This window comes from Myodes glareolus, chromosome 5 (genome assembly GCF_982192425.1).
Source record: "Myodes glareolus chromosome 5, mMyoGla1.1, whole genome shotgun sequence".
Lineage (NCBI taxonomy): Eukaryota > Metazoa > Chordata > Mammalia > Rodentia > Cricetidae > Myodes > Myodes glareolus.
Window position 1 is genome coordinate 57818819 of NC_142030.1, and position 26938 is coordinate 57845756.

Genomic DNA, 26938 nt, shown 5'->3' on the forward strand with positions numbered 1-26938 from the left:
AATGCAATATAAAAAAAACTTAGGTATTTCTATTATTGAAGGTATTTTTCAGTGATCTGTAATTACATGCAGTTCTATTTTGTTTAAATTATAAAAATTTTATAAGAATAAGATGACCTTTTCAATAACAGCAAAATGCCTACAAATTTATGGAAAATGAACAACTCTCTACTGAATTACCCCTGAGTCAAGGAAGAAACAAGAAAGGAATTAAAAATTTTCTAGAATTCAATAAAAATTAATGCACAACATATCCAAACTTATGGGACATTATGAAAGTTATGCTAAGAGAAAACTGTAGTGATATCTCATTTGTATTTTAATAAATAAAGCTTGCCTGAACATCAGAGAGTAAAACAGCCACCCTGGTCAGTCTTACAGACCAGGCAGTGGTGACACACACCTTTAATCCCAGTTGCTACGTAGTTTGTCATAGAAACCAGGAGGTAGTGATGCACACCTTTAATCCCAGCACTAGAGAGGAATATAAAGCGGGAGGAGACAGTTCTCAGGCTCAGTCTCATTCTAAGAATTCCTGGAGAAAGAATCACCATTTTTGGACTGAGGTAGACGTAAGAGCCAGTGGCTGGCTGCTTTGCTTTTCTTGTCTTCAGATTGAACCCCAATATCTGTCTCTGGGTTTTTATTAGTCGTGATACAGAAAGTTCATAGCACTGAGTGCCTACATAAGGAAATTAGAGAATTCTCATACCAGTGACTTAACAGCACACCTGAAAGATCTAGAACAAAAAGAAGCAAACTCACCCAGGAAGGGCAGACAGAAGGAAATAATCAAACTCGGGGCTGAAATCAATAAAATTGAAACAAAGAGAACAATACAAAGAATCAGTGAAGCAAAGAGTTGGTTCTTTGAGAAAATCAACAAGACAGACAAACCTTATCCAAAATAACTAAAAGGCAGAGAGAGAACATCCAAATTCACAAACTTCAGAAATGGGGCATAACAACAGACACTGAAGAAATCCAGAGAATAAAATGACCAAACAAACTGGTGTTAGAGGAGTATTTGTGTTGTGTGTGTGTGTGTGTGTGTGTGTGTGTGTGTGTGTGTGTGTGTGTTTCAAATCAAGACAATAGAAGCCATGGTAGAACAAAAAATAAAACCTCTATCAAAACAAATGGTAATGTTGCTAAAACTAATGGGAGAACTGACCTGTCGATAAGGTGATTTTGCCCCTCAGTCAAAACTGAAAGAACTCTTCCTCATCCAGAGACCATGAAAGTAAAACAGATCGCGGTCATTGGTGCCGGAGTCAGCGGACTGGGCGCCATTAAGAGCTGCTTGGAGGAGGGACTTGAGCCTACGTGCTTTGAAAAGAGCGAAGATATTGGAGGACTATGGAGATACGAGGTAATGTTATAGTCTCATAAAGTATAATGATACTTGTGCAAGAGAGAGAGAGATACTTCCCAACACAAATTAGGCCACAGAAATTTTAAACAATGTAACTATTCTTTACAAAGTAGCATTTTCCTCTATTCAGATAAACTTGAAACTTCTCAAGTACATGAAGAATCTTTCTCCATTTCCCGTGGCTTTCTAGATCGCGCAACAACATACCCGAGGAAAGCGACTTAAGAGCTCAGATCCACTTTGGCTCATGATTTCCCGTGCTGTGGTCCATCAGGGCAGGAATGCCATGACTGAGCTGAGCAGCTCACATAAAGGCAGCCAGAAAGCAAAAGGAATGCTTGCATGGAAGGGCGTTCTGCTCTTTCCCCCTTTCTTCCAATCAGGCCACTGGCCTATTAAATAGGTACACTCACATCCATGGTAGGCCTTCCCCCTGGGTAAACTTCTCTGGATATGCCTTCACGTGTGAAACTAGAGATGTGTTTTATTAATCTCCAAGGTTCTTCCTAGGTCAATCAAACTTATCTCATCCTTTGTAAGTTTCTCACCACAAGTCCCTTCTATAGTTTTCATTTTATTTCTTGTGTTTCAAGAATTAATTATCTTATTTTTAGAATGATTGAATTACTGGTATCAGTTTGGATCTGACATCATAAAAATTCTAAGGGGTTCCTTCTAAAAGAGTCTAATGCCGTCATACAATTGAGCAGTATTACAAAACCCAACAATGACAAGAATTTTCAATAACATATAAGCCCAACATCACAACTGTCATCCTCCCTAAACTCAGTGTGTATTGTTTCCTCAATTTCTGAAAGCCAAGGGTTGGTATGTTTCCTTTAGGAGATACCAGAAAGTGGAAAGCCTGGGATATACAAATCTTTGACCTGCAATACTTCCAAGGAGATGACAGCCTTCAGTGACTACCCCATCCCCGACCATTACCCCAACTACATGCACAACTCCAAGATGATGGAGTATCTCAGGATGTACGCTAAGCACTTCGGGCTCATGAAACACATCCAGTTCCAGGTAAGACATGAAACCCGCCCACCACATGCTCAATGGTGGAGGCAGAGTCTGCACTGCCAGAGCCAGCTGGGGCACAGTTTCATCTGCATTTCCCATCCTCGTCTCTGCCACTCACATGATGAGTGAAGATATATCTCAGTACTAACTTTTCCTTACATAGAAGCCTTGCTACAAGGATTGCCCCTAAAGTCTCGTTTCCAATTAATTTTACAAAAAGTAAAATGTGAGATGGATTAGGGGATGGGGAGTCGGTGTAATATTTTCTCAACATTTCCCAGTTCTTGAGAAAGAATACTTTTATTGATTTTGTATTAAAATCCTAAATAACCAGGAGCTCTGAGAAGAAGCCATGACGGTTTTATTTATCAAAACACAAAATGTCTAGGTTAGAAAAAAGAAGCAGAAGATATGAAGCAGTGTTGGAGGATTAGCTCTTCCGTTTGCTTCTCGTTTCCTAGACAAAGGTGTGCACAGTGAGGAAGCGCCCTGATTTCCCAGCCTCTGGCCAGTGGGACGTTGTGGTGGAAGCTGATGGAAAGCAGAAAGCTTACATCTTTGATGGGGTCATGGTCTGCAGTGGTCACTACACTGAGAAGCATCTGCCCTTACAGGATTTTGCAGGTATCTAACCGGATGAGGTACAAGGATATTGCAAGCATTGCATTGCCTACATGGTCACAAACATTGGTGAATGGGGTTTGGTTTTGTTTTGGGGGGTTTTGGTTTTGTTTTTTGTTTGTTTGTTTGTTTGGTTGGTTGGTTGGGTTTTTGGTTTTGTTTTTTTTTTATGCAGAATGGTTATTGAGGAAGGCACTTTCTTAAAAGTCAGGAAAGATCCGGCAATAGAAACAACAATGAAACTGGGAACTAGAGTTCCTCCCACAAGCAAAGCCTGGAGACAGGGCTCTCTGGAAAAAAGACCATATGAGAAGCAGTGGGTGGGAGACTGTGAACTCAGAGAATGACACACACACGCTTGAGGTGGCTGGCCAAGAGGAGTATGGAGGGTCTGTGGAAAACCACCGAGGGAGATAGAAAGTGATGCGTGTCAGTCTGTCTGTCTGTCTGTCTGTCTGTCTGTCTGACTGCCTGTGTGTGGAGAAGATACCTGATCATATTTTTATACCATAAATATAGAGAACTCAAATTTGGTTCCCAGAACCCATATCAGGTGACTCATAACTATATCTAACTCCAGCTCCTTGGAATCCAACACAATTTTCTGAACTCCCCAGGCAGCTGAACTCATGCGCATATATTCACATGTGCACATACACACACACACACAAAATAAAACTTAAAAATAATAATAGAAATTATCATTTCTACCTATTTTAAGTGACTGTTACAAAGTTGACTATGTGGTTTGCATTTAGTTTCTTTGGAACAACAATTTTGTTGCATATTGGAAGGGTCTGACTTATTTGTGAAATGCATAGTCAGAGTCACAGAGAGTGACAACGAGTTGCACATACAGAGACAGAGAGAAATGAAAAGTCAATGGCCTCCTCTTACTATGGGAGGATCGTATTGGGCAAATTTAAAATCGGACATTCTAAGAGAAGCATCCCTGTGCTTTGATTCTGAACTTGGTCACAGAATTGCTGTTAATGAACATTTCTTTCCTTGGATAACCATATGTTGTAATATTGGTAATAAATGGCCAAGAACAGAGAAGGTGGTTACATAATAGGAATGAAATTTGCCCCCACGTGCACTTGCCACTTCTGCCTGTGACTCGGGGGATTTGGCTCTTCCTTCATAGGAATCACCCAGTTCCAAGGCAGCTATATTCACAGCTGGGAGTACAAGAACCCAGACAGTTTCATGGGGAAGAGAGTGGTCGTGATTGGCATTGGGAACTCTGGAGCAGATGTGGCAGGCGAGATCAGTCGTGTTGCTGAACAGGTTTGGTGTCTTACCCTGCTTCCTGCAGAGAAACGTGAATCTAGGCTTTCTCTCTGGCTTTAGTGGTGGGCTTCCCATTTGGGCTGAAAGCTGAGAAAGGCAATCATGCATTATTTTCTTCTGGATATATATGAAGGAACTAATAAAAGCAGTACCTAAATAATGATATTTTTCTACAGAATAAATGAGCTGTGAAAGATACCAAACTAGGGTCAGTTACCAGCATTATCTACATGTAGCTACACTAGGGAGATAAACATTTAAAAACTGAAATTAAATCTACAGAAAATCTCAAGTGTTCCTAGTGGACACGATTTTACAGAGACTGTATGCATGGACATGAATAAAGTACTCTGCTGATTCATGAACGAATAGCCAAGCTTCGAGCAGCAGGCCCATGAGATATTACTAACAAGAGTGTAAAGAGGAAGAAGGAGCAAGCAGCCCTCTCGACTGCAAATGCTGCTGACTTCTGAAGAGTGTGGAAGGTCGCTTCCTGTCATTTAAAATTAGTCTTTGAGATTCATTCAAGATAGCCACCAGGAACACGTGAGTTTTCAAACAGCGATGCTTTCTGCCCACATAGTCCATAATCACTCATTCTGTGGTCTACTGACTCACACCAAGCTTTGTGTATATAATATGAGACATGAATCATAAATCTCTGTGATTATGACCTTGCAAGAGAGCGGTTGTGTCTTCGTTAAAAAGCTGCAGCCTTCTTCAGTTAAATGACTCAAAGTAGGGAGCAGATCTCATCCTCATAATTCTGGGGTTTGTGGCCTTTTACTATTTACATGCAATTGTCCATCTGCAAATATGAGAGCATCCTCAGTGCTAATTTTCCCATTCACTGTTGTGGTTACTATGTTCTTTGTATTCTGCTTTCTCTCCATCACTGTGGATTACGGAATGACACAGCTGTCAGGGAGCATGTGGGTGAACTTTTAACTCCCAGGGTAATCAGTTATTGGGAATAAAGTCTTCACACTCTGGGACCTAACACGTTTCAGACATTGGGCACAGGTAGGGGAAGAAAGACCCGCGACAAGCTGTAAGTGAACTGAAAAGGGGCTGAGTTAGTGGGCCTGTTCACAGCGTAAGAGGAGAGGAGCAGGCAGGCGGGTGAGGTGCTGTGAGCAGCTAATCCTACCTCCTTGGTAATTAAAAGGCAAAGCTATCAATATAGATAATATGATTAGAAACAAAAGGTTTACTAGGCGATCACTCCTCTATGCAGGTTTTCCTCAGCACAAGACGAGGGGCGTGGATATGGAACCGTGTTTGGGATAACGGGAATCCTTTAGACACCACCCTCTTCACTCGTTATAATAGAATCATTGGAAGGTTCTATCCCACGTTCTTGGTAAACAGATGGACAGAGAATAAACTAAATGCAAGATTTAATCATGCCAATTATGGACTGCAGGCTAAACACAGGTAAGATCCAGACAGCATTGAAGACAAGCAAATATTTTTAAGCTACTATAGCAGGGCTAAAGAGATGGTCCAGCAGTTAGTAGCCCTTGCTGCTCTTGCAGAAGACCAGAATTCAGTTCCAAGCACCCATATCTAGAGGCTGACAACTGCTTGTAGCTCCAGGTCCTGGGGATATGATGCCCTCTTAATGCCTCCAAGGACACTGCACCCCCTACCCCCCAAACCACCAACACATAAACACACACAATTTAAAACAAATTATTTTTTAAGAAAATCACCATGCCAGTCAGTGGTTGTATAAGGTAGGTGTGTGGAATAATAACTAAAGGGTGACATTCTAAGTCTCAATGGAATTGACTTTAATTGGGAATACTGAAGTCATTTGCTGACAACTAGGCATTCTACTGAGGGAGGAAAGAATGCCCGTGGGGTACACATTGGCGAAGCAGTCAAGTTCCATCTCTAGTCTTATTCAGTCTGAACTATAAAGTAAAAACCTGCCTTGTTTTATGGTATTGGGTGTGTAATCCTGGTAAAAGAAGATAGAAATAAGACAGATGTATCAACTATGAAGCAATTTGAGAATAGGGCTTTCTGTAAGGAATTTGTAACTCAAACCTTGCAATTACCAAATATTAGTGTGTCACTAAGCACAAGTACTTCCCAGTGATGATTTAGTATTAAAGTCTTTCAGGTGTACCTTGCAGACCCTTGAAGGAGACTGATAACCAATTTATGTCAACTTTTACATGATCCCAATCACAAATGCCCAAAGTCAACATTGAAGAACTTTACTTCTTGTAAAAATCCCATTCTCTAAATATAGTGTTATCATGATTAATGAGGTCTGATTTGGTTATGTCATTATGACCATCTGACAAATTTGGAAACTGATGATAAAGTGTTTTTATGACCTGCCCAGAAAGTCACACAAGGAATAGTGGAATAAGTATAAAGTCCATTCTGTCTCCACAATCAGGTTCTTCACCAATAAACACTATTAGTTGTCCAGGGAGGGTGGTAAATAATATTAAAATGATTGAAATAGTGCTGTGGTTTTCTCATTGCTTACAACCTCAGCTTCCTTATGGAAATATTCGCTCTCACACTGCACTATTATGCTTCTGATCATGCAGATTTCTCAGCCATCAGTCTATCTTCAGTGATGACCTGCCAAATCGCATCATTACCGGGAAAGTGGTGATCAAGACAAACGTCAAAGAGTTCACCTCGACATCCGCCATCTTTGAGGATGGTACCGAGGAGCCCGTGGATGTTGTTGTCTTTGCCACAGGCTACACCTTCTCTTTCCCTTTCTTGGACGACAACTCTGAAATCCTGGACAGTGAACACACAATGTTTAAATTCGTCTTCCCTCCTCAGTTAGAGAAGCCAACTCTAGCTTTCATTGGCATCCTCCAGCCTGTGGGAGCCACCATTCCCACGTCAGAGCTCCAAAGTCGATGGGTTGTGCGTGTGTTCACAGGTACGATGGTCCTCCCAGGAGCAGCTGTGCCCCTGACCATGCACTCAGGTGGTGAGGGCACGTAGTTTTCTCCTCTACCTCCTCCCTGCTCTGCCAAGGTCAGAGGTATAGCTCAGTGGTACAGCACTTGCCTGGTTCCATGATTCTAGTTCTGGTTGACCTTTAACACTGAAATCCCTCAGCTGACTTGGGATTCTGTTGTTAGAGTGGCTAATAACCCTATTCTATTGGAAAAGAGGAGCTTGGGGGTTACAATCCTTCATGGGAGTGTCCCTTTACTCTAAGAAACACCTTAGTTGTCTATCCTGTGAGCGATATATCTTATTCATAGTGGCAAACTGTTTTGTGGCTTTTTTATTTTAATGTTTTGGGTTTTTTTATTATATATATGTCTGTGTACCTGAGTGTGTGGATATGTGCCAGGTGCATGCGTGTGCTCACAAAACCCAGAGGAATGTCTTAGAATCCCTGAAATTGGAATTATATACGGCCACAAGTGGCCTAACGTAGATGCTGGGAGCCGAACCTGGATCTTCTGGGAGAGAAGCAAGTGTTCTTAACTGTTGAGCCGCCTTTCAGTCTCCTCTTCTGGCTTTCACTTGCTTGCTGTCGGTTTATGTCTGCCCCACGATCACTATGGCACCATGAGCCCACCCTTACTTTCTCTCTGCTGTTCTGTCATAAGGAAACCTGCTACTGTGTAAGTTAACTAAAAACTTTTTAAAGGAGTGAAAAGGCTTAAGGTAATGGATAAGTTAATTATTCCAAGCTCATTATTACCCCATATATACGTGAATCAAAGCCTCATACCATATTTCATAAATATATGCAAATATTATGTATTTATCAAAAAGTCATATTAATATGAGTATTTAATAGTCATGAGTTTTAAGCATAGATTTAAACTAAAAAATAACAACCCAAAAAATATTTTTCTTGAGAGAAAACTGACTCCCCTTGCTGACAGCCTAAAACTGATTGTAAGAGAATGGCCTTCTGAGAAGTTTTCTACCCATGGCTTGCACTGTGCATTTCATGGAGATTCTACGGCTCTACCCGTTCTATTTCCAAGCCATTCTTTTTGTTTGCTTCTCTTACCCAGCCCTCCTGACAGTCTTTCAAAGCCTGTCTTGTTTCCTCAGGACTGAAAAAGTTACCCTCACAGAGTGACATGGTGGCAGCCATCAACAGAAGGAAGCAGAAAATGCAGAATGAGTAAGGAGCCTGGTTGGGGGGTTGGGGGGCTTCCGTTGCTGTTGTTAAAGTCAATGAAATCTGTCTGGAGGGAATTACTTGGCTTTCTCTCCACGTGCTTTCTGCCTATGATCTGATCTAATGGCTTTTGCTCAGCAACACAAAGGGCGCATGTGTAAAAATGCCCCACAGAAACTGAACCACCCCGGAACATCCTAGTCTATATCAGTGTCCAAACAAACAGATTAAAACAAACAACAAAAAAAAAAGAAGCAGTCACTGACTCCAAGTAAGAACTATGGTAAAACAGAATATTTAATAAATAGCTAAATTCAGAATCTAGGGGAAAAGCAAACACTTTAATGCAGTAGCTGGTAGCTAGATGCACCATTATTTTGATTTTTTATCGACTTCTCTGGGCACATCCCTCAAGAGCACCCCAAGGAAAACCAGGAGACATGATAAAATATTCTTATCACAACTTCATAACTTTAAGAAATGTACTTATTTATTTTGATTTTCTTTTTCAAGAAACTATCTTTATTAGATATCAATTCTCCTTTCTCTGATTTCGTGAATTTAATTTTGCCTTAATTAATGGGTTATTGCTGCTCTCCTATGCCTTGTTTTGTGTTCCCAACTACTTTTTCCTTTAGTTAGATGCCTTGTTCACATTTTACGGTATTTTAAAATACTCATTAGTGTCTTCTAAATATTTTGAAAAGTTTTTATAGTCTATAAATTGTCTATAATATTGGCTTTGTTTCTCTTTTACTCAAGAAAAATTTAGCCAAGGGCTTCTAAATTTCCAAGACTGTGGAACAAGTTGCCATTGCCTAAGAGTACTCCAGGGGATAATTTGTGTCCAGAAATTAATATGTATCAAGACACTTTGTGTGGCTAGGAAGCGTTAAACGGACAGTAGAGTTTATCGCAGCGTTCTCCCCAGCTCGGGGTTCTTGCCTATGACTTTTCTATAACGGAACTGGACTCTGCTGGAAGAAGGACCCATTTCTCTTCAAAAATTAATCTAATCATTCATTAAACAATTTCTATACTTATGTCACTCTACTGGGCCCTTTGGGAAGCTTAAAGATGTCAGTAATATATGACTTGTCCTTAAAACCTATAGTGAATTGTGTATATGTACAGAATGAAGATGATTTGTGAACAGAAGAGAATTAACATGCTACCAAGCAAGGGAAAACTCACCGGAAATCTACCACAGGCATTTGAGTGTTTTCTTCTCGTTCCAGGTTTGTGGAGAGCCCCAGAGGCATACATCGAGTGCAGTACATCGACTACATGGACGAAATTGCTTCAGAGTTAGGGGTCAAACCCAACCTGCTCTCTCTCTTCATCTGGGATACAAAGCTGGCCAAGGAGATTTTCTGGGGACCCTGCACCCCATACCAATACCGTCTACAGGGGCCAGGGAAATGGGCTGGGGCTCGAGCAGCCATCCTCACTCAGAGAGACCGGATCCTCAAACCCCTAAGAACCCGGGTTCTCAGACAATCTGAGGCATCGCCCTCTAGTCTATTTTGGGTCAGATGCATTTGTATTGTCCTTTTTCTCTTTGTTCCCATGCTAGTTATCTTGCAAGTGATATATTCCTAAGCTCATACTGACAGAGAGAGAGGTAAGCACTTGAGAGAACCAATCATTGTTATTTGACATGCATGTCTCAGGCCAAGTTAGAATATGGGAAAAATGTTCATTAGACTAACTAGGGAACACATGAAGATTTAAATAAAAACAACGTTACTCTGTTATGAATCTCCCAAGCGCTTTATAGGTAAGAGGTTTGAAAGTAACCTATTTTCTTTATTATATATATATCATAGCTTATTTCTGCTTTATTTCAGAGGTGAAAGGATATGCTTATATGTTTGCCCAAAACACAACGGTATGGAGAATAGCAATAAATAAGCAATGGTTCAGGAAAGGCTAGGCCAGGTGTAACACTCAGAAGTATATTACATGGACTCAATGTACCTCCGTCCATGATGAAATGTGTCTTTTCAGCAGAAAATCTGACAGAAGTCACTTTGCCTGATCGAACAATGCTGAAAAGTCAGTCTGTCACTTTCCATCTCACCATCATCCAATAAAAGGTCAACACCGCGTGGTCTTACAGATGTGAATGTGATCAGGAAAGATAATCAGAGAGACAAAGAGAGCAAAGCAGTCTCAGGGCATCTCACTGAGTATCCAGGAGAAAACTAATGTCATCCAATAAAGATATCAGTGACTATAACAGTGGAGACTAAGGAGGCATAGACCACCTGCAAGGTTTAAATATGGGTGAACGGTTTTAGGACAACTGGGCAGATCTTCATGGCGCTGTTTTGTGTGATCGTGCTGGATTAATGATCATGGTGATGAGTGCTAAGATTATAACGATTCTCATATGCAGAAGACGCCATGTGCTGAACAAGTCAGCTATTATGGTTGATTAATTTTTAAAAAGTCTTTGTGGGGTGTGAAAGGGAAGTAAAAATTAAAATATATGGTGATTCTGGTGATTCTAGGTTATTAAAATGTTCACTGTATTATTCCTTCAGCTTTTTTGTAAATTTGAGAATTTCAAAATTAAAACCATTTTAAGACAAAAGGCATGCCCATGTGATGATTTATGTGTGTGCCACAGGTAGGCCACAAATTCAGCATTTGTTTTTATTAGTCAAACCATAAAAAGGAAATCTAGACAAATAAGTGATGGGTTCATGAGCCATTCTGCCTAGCAAGAATGTCTTGAAGACATGTGTAGCCGCTCACATTCATTGTGACCTGATTTCTCATCTTACAGTGAACTTAATTATGATCAATGTTTTTAGGATAGTGGGCCAATACTAAAACACCCCTTCAATATATCTTTTTAACCACCATAAATTTTAATGAACATAGGAGTATAGTCTCATAATCTCTGGAACAGAGACACTTGGAGCCCTGTGGTTGCTGTTTTAAATGTTGGTCTCCCTGTCTCAATATATAACAGAGTGGGGCTCCAGCCCTACTGAAGAATTGAGAAACAGAATGAACACATCATCTTATACCAAAGATCTGGGCCCCAAGAAGACTCACTTTGTGGATCAGGACAGTTTTTAGTAAACTATGGTAAGTCCATTTTACACAGATAAACATTTGCCTGAAGCCTTGGAGCTACGCACACTTAAGCAAAGCCAGAAGAGTTTAATGTGAAAATCAATTTTGGGGCAGTTTCTATGTCCTCATTCCCCTCTGGCCTTCCTGTTGAGTATTTAAACTGTTCTATATACCCCAAACGTGACGTCATTCATTGTGAAAACTGCAGTTTACAGAAATGAAAAGTTAAGAGACTTTAATCAAAAGTTTTGTTTATTTAATCCCAGTACCCGGGAGACAGAGGCAGGCAGATCTCTATGAGTTCGAGGCCAGCCTGGTCTACAAGAGACAGTTCCAGGACAGCCAGGGTTATGCAGAGAAATCCTGTCTCGAAAAACAAATTTGTTTATATGTGATTCAGAACAGAAAAATTTCCCCATTTTTTTCCCTAGCAACAACCAACAGGATCATTTATCTAGCTAATCCCCTCCAATCTCAAAACCAAAAACATATTTCCTTAAAAATAAAAGATATGGTGTATGTATTCATTCTTTTCGGTTAAGATTCCAGTGTTACATGACAAAAAGACTCACTGCTTTTTCCCCATTCATAGCGTTGACATAGACATCCAAACGACCAATGGTTTGAAACTGAACAAGACTTTTATTTTTCTTATAACATAAAATTCACTAACAAAATTAGCAGCACAAAGCATAAAACTATTTCAGAGTTAATTGCATATATGTAAAACAGACAGACTTTCTCAGTGGCCTCTTCATCTGTGTGGAGGCCCACACTAACCCCAAAGTCACCTACACTGTCTCTTCAGTGACTGTGAAGTCCAAGGAACCCACTATTCTTTCATCAGGCTAAAGTCTCATCGTCTATCTGAGGTCTTTCACTTTCTGTCTATGAGATCTCACGGGTATGAAAGAGCCATTGTGGATAAATTTCAAACCTAAATTCCCTTGAGGAACACCCTAAGATCAACTCAAGGGCACTTTGAGGAAGCCAAACTCACTATACATGGAAGCTACCTTCTTACCTCAGAATAACCAGGAATAAAAGTCATGTTTTCATTTCCGTGAACTTATTTCCTGTGTCTCCATCCCAGTTTGTCTCTGGATTCAGGAGAGATACAATGACTCCTGTAACTGTGGTCCAAACTCAAACAAAACAAGAAAAGGACTCATTTAGGAGATGGAAGAATGAAAGAACAGCTACACAATGAGAGGTGACGGATATGAAATCTGGACACCTACTGCAGTACCGAACGAGGGAGGCTGAAGATGGCTGTGTAGCGTAGAGGGTCCTAGATGAGGAGTTCCGGAATCACCACGTGAGATTCTGCTGCTTCACCTGACCTCTGTCTCTCAACATAGAGGAGACACGGAAACTGTTGACTGATACATGGAGAGCCAGTCAATCGTAAGGCAGGCAACCAGACTCACTTCTCTAGAACTCCACAGTGTCCCCTTCTCGGGTGTAGAAGGTCAAGTTTATCAGACAGTGTGACGCTCTGTCTAGTAATACTGTCTATTAGTGTGGAATACTCCACTCCCCCAGGGACTTGTAACTGAGAAAAAGTGAGATTAATTCATTCTTCCTAAATACTTCAAATACTAAGGCCAGTCATCCATAAAACTCTTGTTTTTCTCTTTGTTTGGAGGTTTTCCTAAGGAATATGTAAGTTTATTCCAGCAGTGTGTGTGTGTATGTGTGTGTGTGTGTGTGTTGTAAACGGGATCCCTTTCTCTGGTTTCTTTTTTTTCCTTTTATTTTATTTTTTATTACTTAAAAAATACCAATCCAAATTCCCACTCCCTCTTCTCTTCCCACTCCCTTCACAGATCCTCCAACCCCATCATGCCCCTCCAATCCTAAGAGAGGGCAATGTACCCCACCCTGTGGAAAGTCCAAGGCTCTCACTACTATATCTAGGTTGAGCAAGGTACACATCCAAAGAGAATAGGATCCCAAGATGTCAGTACATGCAATAGAGACAAATCCCAGTGTCACTATCATTGGCCCCTCAGTCTGCCCCAACTGTCAACCCCATTCAGAGAGACTCGTTTGTTCCCATGCTCATTCACTCCCTGTCCAGTTGGAGTTGGTGAGCTACCATTAGCAAACTGTCGCATGGATGAATCCTTCATGGTCTTGAATTCCTTTCTCATTCTCTCACTCCTTCCACTCCTCAACTGAATCTTGGGAGCTCAGTCCAGTGCTCCGATATGGGTCATTGCCTCTGTTTCCATCTATTGTTGGATGAAGGTTCTATGGTGATATTTAAGATAATCATCAGTCTGACTACAGTGTGTTTGCATTGCCATAAGGAAGGCTGGGGTCCTGGCTAGCTCCTTCCTTGCTGTTCCCTGAGTCCTTTTGTTTATATGTTCTGGATCTAGCTGAATTCTCTTTTGCTTTTTATTCCATTTTTCCAGTATAAGTTCCTGCCCCTTTTCATTCAGTGCCATTAATTTCCATTTACATAAACATCCAGTTGGTTTTCAAATGACTACTCTAACCAATCACCACAGGTAGGAAATTCAATAAATTATGACTTATGAAATAGACCTGAAATTTCTTCAGAATAACAAAATGCAATTATGGTGGCCTTGGTGTGGTTAACCTCCTGAAAGTAAATTCAGAAACTAACTTATGCCTACGACCATTTCCATATTAAGTGCACATTCCTATGTATTATATTAATGTAAGTTTATCAAGTATATGCTAGTTAATTAATATTTATCAGAAATAATACATCTACATATTATTCCAGAAATTCACATAAGGTTAAATACCTTTTATCCATTCTGTTCAGAAAACATAGGCAATATTCTAAAACTCCAAAATTACAACAGCTGGCCCATCCAGGATTTATTTTTTCCTTTGATAAAATTAGCAAGTCTCGTGGTTTTAAAAAGAATTCCTTATCAAAATCTATACTCTTAAGTTTCAGGCTATTTGCGTATGGCATTGCTGTAACTCTGCTGTGGGGAGAAAATGCATACTATGTCACAGTATGCTATGGTACATATCAGTGTGAGGCAGTGTGGACGGCCACAGGTTTCAGATCTTCAACTGGCAGCTTTTCTCACATGTCAATGAACATATGTCTTAGGCAGAGTCAACCTGAGTTTGTCACTGTCTACCTCTTAAGGTCTTAAGAGACTCATGACTTATTACAGAGCTTGGTGTATGTCTCTGCCACATCAGTCTGCAGTGTGTGCTAACAATCCAGGTCACCTGCCATGCTCATTGAACAAGAGGAGCACAGGTCAGTGTCTAAAAGCTTTTGCTTTGGAATCAGAAGGCTCAGAGTTTTGCAGGCTCCATAAATTTAGACAAGCCGATTTCTGTTCTCATTTATGTTCAACTCTTCATGTGTAAAATGGGAGTCGTGCTTTAAGACTTTAAGTCCAGGAGTTGGTGTTAAAATCGCATGTGGGAAATCATTCGCACTCAAGAACTGGCTGGTCACTAGATATTAGCTTTATTTCCCACACGCCCCTGATGTGATACTCTCTGGTGTAAAAGTTTCATATGAAACCTAGAGGAAAACCCTTCAAAGCACTGGGCAAACTCACTTCCACTCTGTTTCTATTATTTCAGGTGCACTGAGATGTTTGTACTGTTCCTTCTTCAGACTTAATGTACTCTGCCTGCAGTTTCTGACTATCCTCCTGTACTTCAAGTTGCCTTGATACATTGCTTCTACCTCCTGTAAACATTACAGATCGAATGGAAAGACATCCTGGTAGCTGGGAGTCAAGGACTATCACAGTCGCAACACACAACAAACAAGAGAATTCTTGGTAGAGAAAAAACGGGAGGGGAGGGCTGCCTCTGAACAGGATACAGGGTTTAAACAGAGTTTCTTGGGAAGGGGATGGAACTTTTCAGGATGGAGACTGGTGGGATTTCATGTCCATCGACTGGGCTTTTTATTGTGACGGGTAGTGATGGCAGTTAGAGCATTCTATGGGTGGAACCTGGCAGTTAAAGGTCATGGAGGAGGGACCTGGCCACTCACGTGGCTTGAGGGGCTTACACCTCTGTATCTAGTTCCCTAATGAGCTGAGCCTCAATGAAAAGCCTCAATACCAACATTTCTTTCTGTTTTCCCATGCTGTAGAGTTATGTGGACCCTTTACCACCCCCATTCCAGTTGACGTCACACCTTCACACACCCCAGGACCAGTTTCAAGGACCACTGTTGACTCAGTAAAGACAAAGGAAAGTGCAGTCTCAAAGATATAAGGTCAGGACTGCTGGAGTGTCCAGGCCTCTGGACCAAAGCATCCAAAAGGAGAATGAGTAAGCTCTGAGTAAGAGTTGGAATTCGATTTCAGCATCAAATGCTAAGTGGCCTTGGGCAAGTTATTAATTTCTCATCCCTCGTAATATAATTTATTTAAACTAAATTCATATTATTCATTTTAATGTCTTTATTCATCCAAAAATTAATGTTTTAATATTTAAATGTTATAGCAAAAGTAAATGCAGTATGTGGCATATCTTGAAATGTTTTTGGCTACTCTGTTCTATGCTTCATTGAATAAAGTTTTAATGACACCATCCTTAACTCTTTCTTTACACTCGTATCTAAAACTAAAAACTGTTGGGGACTATGGACCTCCAGACCCTGAATTTCCTGTGGCCCCCCTCCCCCGCCTGCCAGGGTAAACAACTTGTTTTTCTATGCTTGCAGCTGCTCTGAGCACGAGACCCTCAGGATCTTACATCGTTCCTGATGTCAGGGGAGTGATTTCTGGTGGGCTTGCAGCTAAGAGTTAGGGCGTGACCATTAGTCAAGGAGACCCTTTATAAGCTGCACTGGAACACAATAAAGGGGGCATTCTTGAGGCATTCTTGGCGTTACCTGTCTGTGTGTGTATGTGTGTGTGTGTCAATCTCCAGCCCCTTGCCCGACCCGCAAATCATATGTAGCGTGTAGCTCGTAGAGCAGACATTGTGCTATAATACACCGTGGGAGAAACCCAGAAATAGATTGCTAAAGTCCTTAGGCTCCAATAACAGAATGACCACAGTTCAAACCCTAGTCTTACCCCATACTGTTAAGTAACCCTGGACAAGTTGACTCACCTGACCCAGGCTCTGTGATCTTGGATAAGGCAGAGTTCGCCAAAGGAACACGAGTAGCAGCAGAATGTGCATGATATGAAAGGAGTCTATTAGAGAGGCTCTTGTAGTTGAGGCTGAATAGTCCCACGAAAGCCATCAGCAAGCTGGATAAGCAAGAAATCCACCGATGCCCAATCAAAGCCTCAGAACATTAAAGAGGCCCTGGGTTGAGGTCGAAGGCCCGAGACTACTCTGGAGAGTCACCAGGGAAAAGACTGAAGAACCTGGAATCTGACGTCTATGGGCACATTCTGCTACATGAAATGCCTTCATTCTTCTTTCCTATTCAATCAAGATTCCCAGCCTACCCAACTGTGACTCCGGGCAACTGTCCCCAATCTCAGTTCACTACCCAACAGTCACTGTACCCTGGAAGCATTCTCACAGATACCCCAAAGTATGCATGCTTTACGAATTCTCTAGCCGCCGCCACCACCCCAATCAGGATGACAGCCAAAACCATCTTCTACAGTTCTCTCCTGTGATGAGATAATCATAGCATCCTTTACCCTACAGAACACTTATAATGAGTAAATAAATGCAGCGCAAGTGGAGCCTCTTGGTCCTGTGCCTTTAAATGTTGAGGGACATGATGATTATAATTCTCGGTTGCCTCCCAGACTCCCGAGGATGTCAGAAATACAAATGAGGTCATGGTCTTTGGCGAAGCAGCATGAACAGAACTAGAAAACATCTTGATTGGCAGAATCAGTCCCGAAGAAAAGGTAAAACTCATGTTACTTGCTTGCTTGTTTATCCAAACCATGCAGGAAAGTCCAATGACAGTGCTATTAAATGTGTTACCCTCTCTGTGTACTATTTTGTTAGGGACATCATGCATGGTGTCATCTGAATGCAAGTACCTTGCAGTTGGTGTCATTCTTTTGTCCAGTAATTGTGTCCTGAATGTTGAAAGCAAAAGTAACGCTAGGAAGTTTTATTAGAAAGGAGGACCAAACAACTGTGACAGCCTGGAACTGGGAGGGGTATTCTATACACATCTGTTGGAAGACCCACCGTAAACAAGGAGAAGTTAATAAAGTTGCTGAAAATTAAAGAGATCCTTCAAGGTACATAGAAAGGCTTGAATTTCCTCTCTGAAAAAATACTGTGAACTCTATGTTCTTATAGACTCTGTAAGATAGTTTTACAAACTCATATAGACTATACTATAGAGGGAATGCAGAAAACTTTTGGTCTATATACTCGTTCAGAGAATATGCCAAGTCTTCTCCTATATTTGCAGCTTTTTCCTCTGATGTTTTCTGCTGCATCCCTGACCAGTATTTCCATGGTAGTGACTTCTTTCCTGGCTGGAATACCCTGAAACCGCTGGGAACATACTCACAACAGAGAACATGGCATTGGCTTAGCACTATTTCAATTTAGATATATGTATGCCATGAACAAAGGAACTTGGAAAATGAGTAAAGGGACAATGTGATCTTTTATACAGACAGCAGTTTAGAGTACTTCATGTGGGATTCCCCTCTGTATGCTGTGATTACCACTAATAAATATAGAAACTGCTTTGGACCTATAGCAGGGTAGAACAGAGGTAGGCGGGGAAAACTAAGCTGAATGCTGGGAGAAAGGAGGCAGAGTCAGAAAGAAGCCATGAAGCTCTACCAGAAACAGACGCTGAAACTTTAGCAGGTAAGCCACAGCCACGTGGCAATACATAGATTAATAAAAGTGGGTTAAATTAAGATGTAAGAGCTAGCCAATAAGAAGCTAGAGCGAATAGGCCAAGCAATGATTAAATTAATACAGTTCCTGTGTGGTTATTTCGGGGATGAGCAGCCAGGAACAAACAAGCGGCCTCCTACTACAAGCACTGAATCAAATTCATACAGAGATTCTGTGTGATTATTTTGGGAGTCTGGGTGGCCAGGAAACAAACAAGCAACCTCCTACTACAGCCTTATAGAAGAGTTGCTGAGAGCCAATCATGTACTCAGAGGAACTCTCTGACCATCACATCCAGAGGGAAAGCAGTAAATGTGGTGGATGGATCTTATTCAACATACTTCTGACAACTGTTACCTCGTGTATGTGTGTGTGTGTGTGTGTGTGTGTGTGTGTGTGTGTAGTTCACATACATGTGAGGGTAGATACATGTGCATGTTGAGTGTAGAGGTTATAGGTCAAAGTCAGATGTTTTCCTCAATCACTCTTTCTTATCTCTTGATACAGAATCCCTCACTGAACCTATCAATGACCCACCAGTTAGCTGGGCAGAGAACTCCAGGGATCTGTCTTTACCTTCAACTAAAATTATAAATGTACAGAAGAACCACAGCTGGCTTTTTTTTTCCAGTGTGGTTGCTGAGCTTCTGAACCCAGGATCCCAGACTTGTGTGATGGAAATTTTACCCTCTGAGCCATTCTCTCCAACCATTTTTTTTAAATCTGAGCCTTTGCTCACATAGCAAAATACTTCACACTCAAATTAAGCACTCCAGTGATAGGTCTAGCTTTTATGAATAGCCAGTCGTGGAAGAATACACAACTACAGTTGATCTAAGGGGAAGGGTTCAGTCAGGGACTCTGAACATGAAGTAATTTTTTATTCAAAGTCTCCACTAACTGGATCTGCAGTCTACACTGTCAAACAAACCAACAGATGTCACTGTCTGTGCAAGTGCATTGTGTTGTCATACATCAGTAACTAAATTAGAGTTAATTCAGAAATTGCCTTTGCCAGACAAAATGAAGGGCTATTCACAGGAGAAGCACCACTGAAGTGTGAAATAAAAATATTACCAAGCAGCAATGTGCATTAACTTTAGATTAAAAATAAACCAAGGTAAGGGCAAACATAAATAAATATAATTTTACATGAGGTGGTTATGGAAGATACCTTACTTTAAATCCACTCAAAAGCAGAGGCTAAAACAAGGGTTTGTATGTAAGTGGTTAATTAGGGAGGAGCAGGAGGGCTGGAGAGATGGCTCATTTGGTAACATGCCTACCGTGCATGGACTTGAACTTGGATCTCCCACACACATATGAGCTGAGGGCTGTGGTACACGACTGCAAACCTAACAGTGGGCATACAGATCCCTGGAGCTCTCTGACCAGCACATCCAGCCATTCACCTAGCAGTGAGCTCTGGGTTCAGTGAGAGAGCCTGTCTCAAAAAAAAAATGGCATAGGAAGATGCGCAACATCAACCTCTGCCCCCAACATGCACCCATATGCACATATATGCATGCACACACACATGCACACACACACATACACACACACACACATATTCATACACTCTTAGTTAATTAGTTTATAAATAGGAAGAATGAAAGTAAGGCAACAGAAGTGACAAAAGGCAGTAGAAGATGCCAATGTAAGTGTACATTATTGCTGCCAGGGTACCAGGGCTTCCAGTCACCTGTTTTGTATAATTGCAATTACCTTCACCAAGCGTAAGAAACTAGATTAGCTATTGGTTCCCATCTGTTACTAGATGAGAGTCATCCATGGGGGTGTCAACTCCTATGTACTCCAAAGAATGTGGGTGTGCATCTAAAGCTGAGAGTCCTAAGAAGAACCTGGGAATAAAGTGAGACTCGGTGGATGGATTGAAGGCAGACACTGTCAACCTGAGGCTAGATGAGTCCTTGGGATACCATCACCAAAGTGGTTGGACTAAGGGATAAAGCATATATGATTCAAAATAGCAGAGCCATCTCATAGAAAAGGCTTCCCTGCGTGGTGACATTGGAGGGAGAACTTAAAATAAGGAGCGGACTTTGTAGACCCGTGAGGTAAAAACAAACAAAACAGACAGAAGGATCACATAGGTACACTATGAGTGATGGAAACTTTTTGAAGGGGTTCAAACAGGGACATACCATATTGTGATACAGTTGTTACCCAGAAAATGGACAAAATAGAAGAAGCGCGGAGGTGGAAAAAACAGAGATGTTAAAATATGCATGAGAACAAGGTACTAGATAGTGGATTAGAGGCAGCATTACTTTCCTATACCTCCATGAGTCTGAAGCAAGGCATCACTATACCTGAGACACATACAGTCCGGAGACAAAGAGTCAACAGTAAATAGAAACCAGGTCGCCTTTAGCAGAGAAACTACAGGCACTAGCGAAGCACTGAGCAAAACATTAAGGGAAGAGAAGAATAACCCCCAGCATGGCTTCAAACAAAAGGGAAAAAGAAAGCCCCAAGGCACTTCGACCCACACTGACACATTGGAAAAGTAAAGTTTGAGGCAGGATGTGACCAGTCATGGTGGCACGTGCCTGTGGTCCTAACACTTGGGACATTCAGGCAAACTCTAGTGTACCAGGTTCTCCTTACTGGCTATCTAGGGTGAAGTCAGCCCAGAGTACAAGAGAACCTAGAACTCCTCCCAAGCAGTCAGCAGAAGCTGGAGAAGGATGGCCCTGTACTTCCTAGCTTGCCACTGGTGCTCTAGATGGGGTCCGTTTAGGAGAGGTCTTATAGTCAAAACTTGGACCAGGGAAAGAAAGATATGCATTTTTATATCTTTAAACCCAAAAGACCTCAACTCCTATGCTGGACAGGGGTGGCCACCCTGGGGTTCCGAGTGGATTCAGAACCTGGTCCTCACTTGAACTGGGATTCACAGACACAGATACGCTTGGATGGGGAATTACAATGCACACAGAGGAACACATTGAGGAAGTTGTGGGCAGAACTGTGGTGGGAGGGAAAAACCAGCTGTGTGTAAACATGAGGGTGGGGGAGGGGCCTTGGCTTAGAACTTCTGTGAGTCCAGGGCACACATTCCCTGGACCTCAATTCCCTGGTCTTAAAATTTTTTTTCTCCTTAATTTAACTTTGTCCTCTGTTCTGCCAATACCCTAAACAGGTTTAAGAGACACCAGACATTTTCATACCAAAAACACTGGACAGGAGCAAAGAGACCAACTACACCAGGATGTGACCAGCGCCCAGTTTTCTCAGGTTCACCCCCTAAGATCATACCCACAAATAAGCAGGAAGCAGTCTTGAGAATCCACCATCCCAATTCCTTTAACCTGTTGTGCCTAACCTTCTGTCTTTTTAGTATAAAAAAAAGAGATGGGTCCCTTTAAGAGACAAGCCCCACCCACTCCCCCTCTCCCACTCTCCTCTCCTCCCACTCTCCTCTTCTCCCCCTCTCCCTGTCCACCACCCAGGCAGGCAGTTCTTCCTTCTGCTTCCAGCCTGAGCTCTCTTCTTTTCTGTCTCTCTCCCAAAGAAGCAGCTTCTGTCCCTTCTTCCCACTTCTACCCTTCACCCCTTCTCTGTTTCTCTCTCTGTTGCCTCTCTTTCTGCTCTTCTCCCTTCTCCCCTTCCCCCATTTCTGCTCCATAACCCACTAAATAACCAACCTCACTCTGCATGGTGTGCCTATCCATGTTTTTGTCTCTCACCTACAGCGTAGCTCCCTGCTCTGGACCAGCTGCCTTCAGAGACCTGCAGCATATCATGGAGTGCCTATCCATCTCAGTCTCTCACTCACCATGCGGCTCCCTGCCTGGGACTGACTGCCTTCATGGTCTGCTGTGGTCTGGCCCCGCTGCCCACTGCTTGCCACCACTCAGGACCTGCCGCGTGGTCTCATGCCCTGCTGCCCACTGCTACCCCTCGGGGATCTGCAGCGTTTTGTTTAAATCATAACACATAGTGTTTTAACTTTAAATTTTTTCCTTAAGATTTGTTTTACTTATTTGTTAGTGTTTTGCCTACTTGCATGTCTGTGTACCACATTTGTGCAGTGACCATGGAGGTCAGAAGAGGGCACTGAAACCCCTGGAATTGGAGTTAGAGATGTTTATGAGCCTCCGTATGCGTACTAGGAATTGAACCTGAGTCCTTGGGGCAAACAGTCAGTGCTCTTATCTGTTGAGGCATCTCTCCAGCTCATCTATTATTGTCATTATTACTATCGAAAATAGGTTTTTTCTTATAATATATTCTGATTACAGTTTTCTCTCCCCCATCTCCTCCCAAATCATCCCCACTTCCACACCCACCCAAATCCACACCCTTCTTTCTCTCTGTTAGAAATCAAACAGGCATGTGAAGGGACTCTAGCCAGTCCGGGCACAGCTCTCCAATTCCTTCCGCCTTGCTAATAAATAAATTAATAATAAATAGAACAAAACATTAGATTACATTCCTAAAGCTAGCCACCAAGGTCTAGTCCCTTATCTGGCCACTTCCTCCTCCTGAGGCTGGCTACCAAGATCAAGCTATCAAAGTATTGAAGTTCAGCAACCAAAAGACCCCTTGGCTCATCTAATTAGCATTTTTATGCTGAAACTTGCACAGGTAGCCCATATATGTTGGTTCTGTTTAATTTGTTCATATTCAGTTTCGTGATCTCAGCTGAGAGGGCAACTAATAAAGTCTCTCCCTCAAGAGGGCACCAGATCTCAGATGGTTGTCCAGTTAAAATTAAACACCTCATCCCAACATAGTTTTTCCCTCTTACCTTTATAAACCACCATTTACCTATGGACCACATCTGTCTCCTCTCTATCCAGAGGCAGTCCTTTGCCCACCCCCAGGAAAAATGCCTCTGCCCCCTCTCCCTTGCTCCCTTTCCTGCCTCCCTTTCCTCTATCTCCTGTGTTTGTCTCTTATTCCCTGCCCTTTGACCCTAAATCTCCTTTGTGCTGAGAACTTGGTCTCAGGGTCCTGAGTTATTAATGGTCTTTTCAGCATCCCAAATAATAACAAAAAGAAGATCAAATGAAACAAACAAAACAGAAGAGGGCAAAACAAACAGGAAAAAAAGAGTCAAAAAAAAAGCACAAGAAACACAAAAAGACGCAGACACACGCATTCTCATTCCCATAAGATACACAGAACTATTGCCGGGCAATGGTGGCGCACACCTTTAATCCCAGCACTCGGGAGGCAGAGGTAGGAGGATCTCTGTGGGTTTGAGGCCAGTCTGGTCTACAAGAGCTAGTTCCAGAATAGTTAGGACTGTTATACAGAGAAACCCTGTCTTGAAAAAACAAAAGAAAGAAAGGAAGGGAAGGAGGGAGGAGGGTGGGAGGGAGAGAAGGAGGGAAGGAGGGGAAGGAGGGAGGGAGGGAGGGGAGAGAGGGAGGGAGGAAGAAGAAACCCAGAACTGTAATATATAAGCAAACGACCTATAAGGTTACAAAATGCCCAGACAAATCATTTCAGAATTTGGTTTTTGTTGACCATCTTCTACGAGTGTGCGCCGTGCACTGCATGTGGTTGGTGTACACAGGGAGACTCCGATGGAGAAAACCAATTTTTCCTTCGTAAGTGGTAATGGACTGGAGATAGCCTCTGGGTTAGGCTAGTGATGGGGGCTTATGACCACTCCCCCTCTCAGCAACCAACCCCCATAGAAAAGTAGCAAACTCACAAAAGTTCATTTTGAAGTTGGAACCTGCTTCGGATCCAGGTTCCTCTTCAACTGTGACTGTAACACACTGGCTTCCTGCCAAGTGTAAATTTTGATTAGCAACATGTGTAGAATGAAACCAAAGTCATGATCAAATGCATGAGCTACATTGTTACACAAGCGTTGTGTGGCTCTGCTTCATCTGATAGCTAGTCATTGTGTCACACGACAGCCACCACAGATGGCTTGCAATGTTCTCAAACTCTTTCAAGGCAGGCGGCTCTGTTTCAGAAGCACAAGTCTTCAAAGGCACGGAAGGCTGCCTTCCGGGGACCGGAATCCTCTGACCCGTGACCACACACATCTACACTGGGCTGATAAACCAAAATCAAAACCTAAACAGTCATCAGGATTCAGACATTGAAATTAGAACCTCAATATAGCTTCAACTGAAATGTCAATACGATTTCAGTTTTGCATGACCCCCTCTAAATCAAAGTTAAGCAGGGCTGTGTCTCATCAAATGACTAACAGTGGAAAGATGTATGTAACTGAATAACTAAAATATAATCAAGCACTATCACAAAAGTGCATGAAGTCAACAGAAAAAATCCTTCCATGAAAACAGTTCTCCTTCACACGATACCTATTGGAAGCTGAGATGCAGCTTATCTTGAGACAGCAGGCTCCCAATTGGCACAGATTTTAAATGTCTTAAGGATTTATGGCTTTTTTTCTGAAGACAAAGAGCACTGGCAAAATCTTTTCAGATTCACCAGTGATAGTAATGACGATATGAAGACTGCGTATAATCGTGTATTATCTGCCCTGAAGTTTCTAGGACATTAGAAAACAAACCATAGGTGAGACCAAAGCTCTTGGCTTCTTCTCAACCAAACGGTAATAAAAGTCACTCAAATAGCTTTGTCAAAATATAAAGCAAAAAGACACATACTTCAAAGAAGCTACATTAAATGCGGGAGTGTTTGTTAAGAATCTCAGTGTAAGGAAGCCTATTTTGGGATTTAGCTAAAGTGATCCACATACTGAGTAAGAAGGTCTGAGAAATATCTATACTTACCATATTTTAATAAAAAAAAGCACTTGATAAGGTCTCAATTGGCTCCTGGAATGACTAACTTGAAAACAAATAGGAGTTGTGGCTTTTTAAGAACCGAAGGCACGTTTTCTCTTGAAGATATTCCTGAAGGGCGTCCTGTTGAGATCATCTGGCAAGATAACATCCTAAACTGGTCTCATCTGGTTACCTAAACAGAGCAAAACCTCAAGAAATCTTCTTTCTACAGCAGGGCATTGCATAATCTTCTCTCAGCCGCCTCCCAACAGAGCCCGGAGCAACCCCTGCCTGCTCTAAGGGTGTGGATGCCTGCCGAACAGAAAGACAGCCTGAAAGACTAGTCAGCACCATTACACCCGTGGTATGAGCAGAGCTATAGCTCAGTGATGGAGGCAGGGTGGAGTGAGAGAAAGAAACACATCCAAGTACCGCTTCTAAGCTCCAGACACAAATATCCCTACACGAAGAGAATTTAAATGCACAATCTTAAGCAGTAAGCAAGGTATTGAATGTTTTTCCTTTTTATTTATTATTTGAGAATTTCACATAGGCATAGAATGTTTGGGTCAAATCTTCTCACTACCTCCTACCACTTTCCCTCCCGACTTCATGTCCTCTTTTTAGCCCACTGAGTCCATTCAGTGCTGCCAGGATGTGCAAGATGCCATCCTCAAGAGCATGGGCAACTTATCAGAAGCGGAGTCCCTGAAGCAAGTTGAAACCCTCCCTCACCAGCTGCAACCGGTTGCCCATAGGTTTTTCAGCTAGAGGTAGGTGGGCCTTCAAATTACCCACAGTGAGGATTTTTGGCTGGTTTAATCTTGTACAGGTCTTGGGCATAGAGTCCCTATTATTATGAGTTCATGTGTGCAGCAGCCCCATCATGTCCAGAAACACCCCCACCCCGACCTCTGATCCTTAAAATCTTTCCACCCACCTGCCCTGCTATTATCTCTGGTCCTTTGGCGGAAGGGGTGGTGTGAGACAGATGCCCCATTGAAGGCTGAGCATTCCACAGTCTCTCAATCTTTCCACGGTGATTAGTCGACAGGATAGTGAAAGCTTTAAGAATAAGATATCTTTATACATACACAGTTTAGGGAAAATCATATTAGAAAAGAGACAGAATAGATCGTAAAGTTATACAGCTACTATTATGCACTAATTCTACTAGCAAGTATACATGAAATCTTAACTAATTGTTATAATCCAGGGGAAACAGAAATGACCAGAATTGTTAGAAGACAACCATTGACCAAAACTTACATTGGAAATACGTCAAATACTTTAAAGAATTAGCCTTCAGAATGTTTCAAACAAAATAAACAAATAAAGTAATAAGACTATTCCAGGTTGAGAACATACTTAATATATATCTGAAACCCAAGGCTTTATTCTACATATGAGGAGGCAAGAAGTCTATTATTATTCTTGTAAATTACATGTTGAGGATGAGTGGGCCAGGAAATGCTGACACCTCGGGATATTTTTGTTTTACATATCACAAGTGAAATATCAGGAACCACTGCTCCTTTGAAAGTGGGTCACATGCAACATTCACACAGCACCCGTGGCACTACACTACCCTACGTATGGCAAGAGCCACAGTACATTGATACTATGGTTTTAACTTCCAGAGTTGAATAGCGGACCATCAGTTTTATACATAAATCCAATATGTCTAGTGGGAGCTTTTCATAATCAGGGAGGTTAACCGTGTGTAGAGGCAAGAAATATGTGGAAATCTCTGTGCCTGCTGTGAACCTCAAACAGCTCTAAAAATGAGCCAATTTCAATTATATGCATCATACGTATAACAGTTTTTGAATG

General features: G+C 41.8%; 1 protein-coding gene across 1 annotated transcript; it reads left to right on the plus strand.

Annotated features, from left to right (window-relative positions):
* The first annotated feature begins 1237 nt into the window (after positions 1-1237).
* On the plus strand, positions 1238-11052 carry LOC125391822 (flavin-containing monooxygenase 5-like). Its single transcript, XM_048421437.3, has 8 exons — positions 1238-1372; positions 2219-2407; positions 2866-3028; positions 4173-4315; positions 5556-5755; positions 6892-7241; positions 8384-8456; positions 9692-11052. Exons 1-8 carry the CDS (start codon positions 1238-1240, stop codon positions 10053-10055), a joined length of 1617 nt encoding a protein of 538 aa, XP_048277394.2. The 3' UTR covers positions 10056-11052.
* The last annotated feature ends 15886 nt before the right edge of the window (positions 11053-26938 follow it).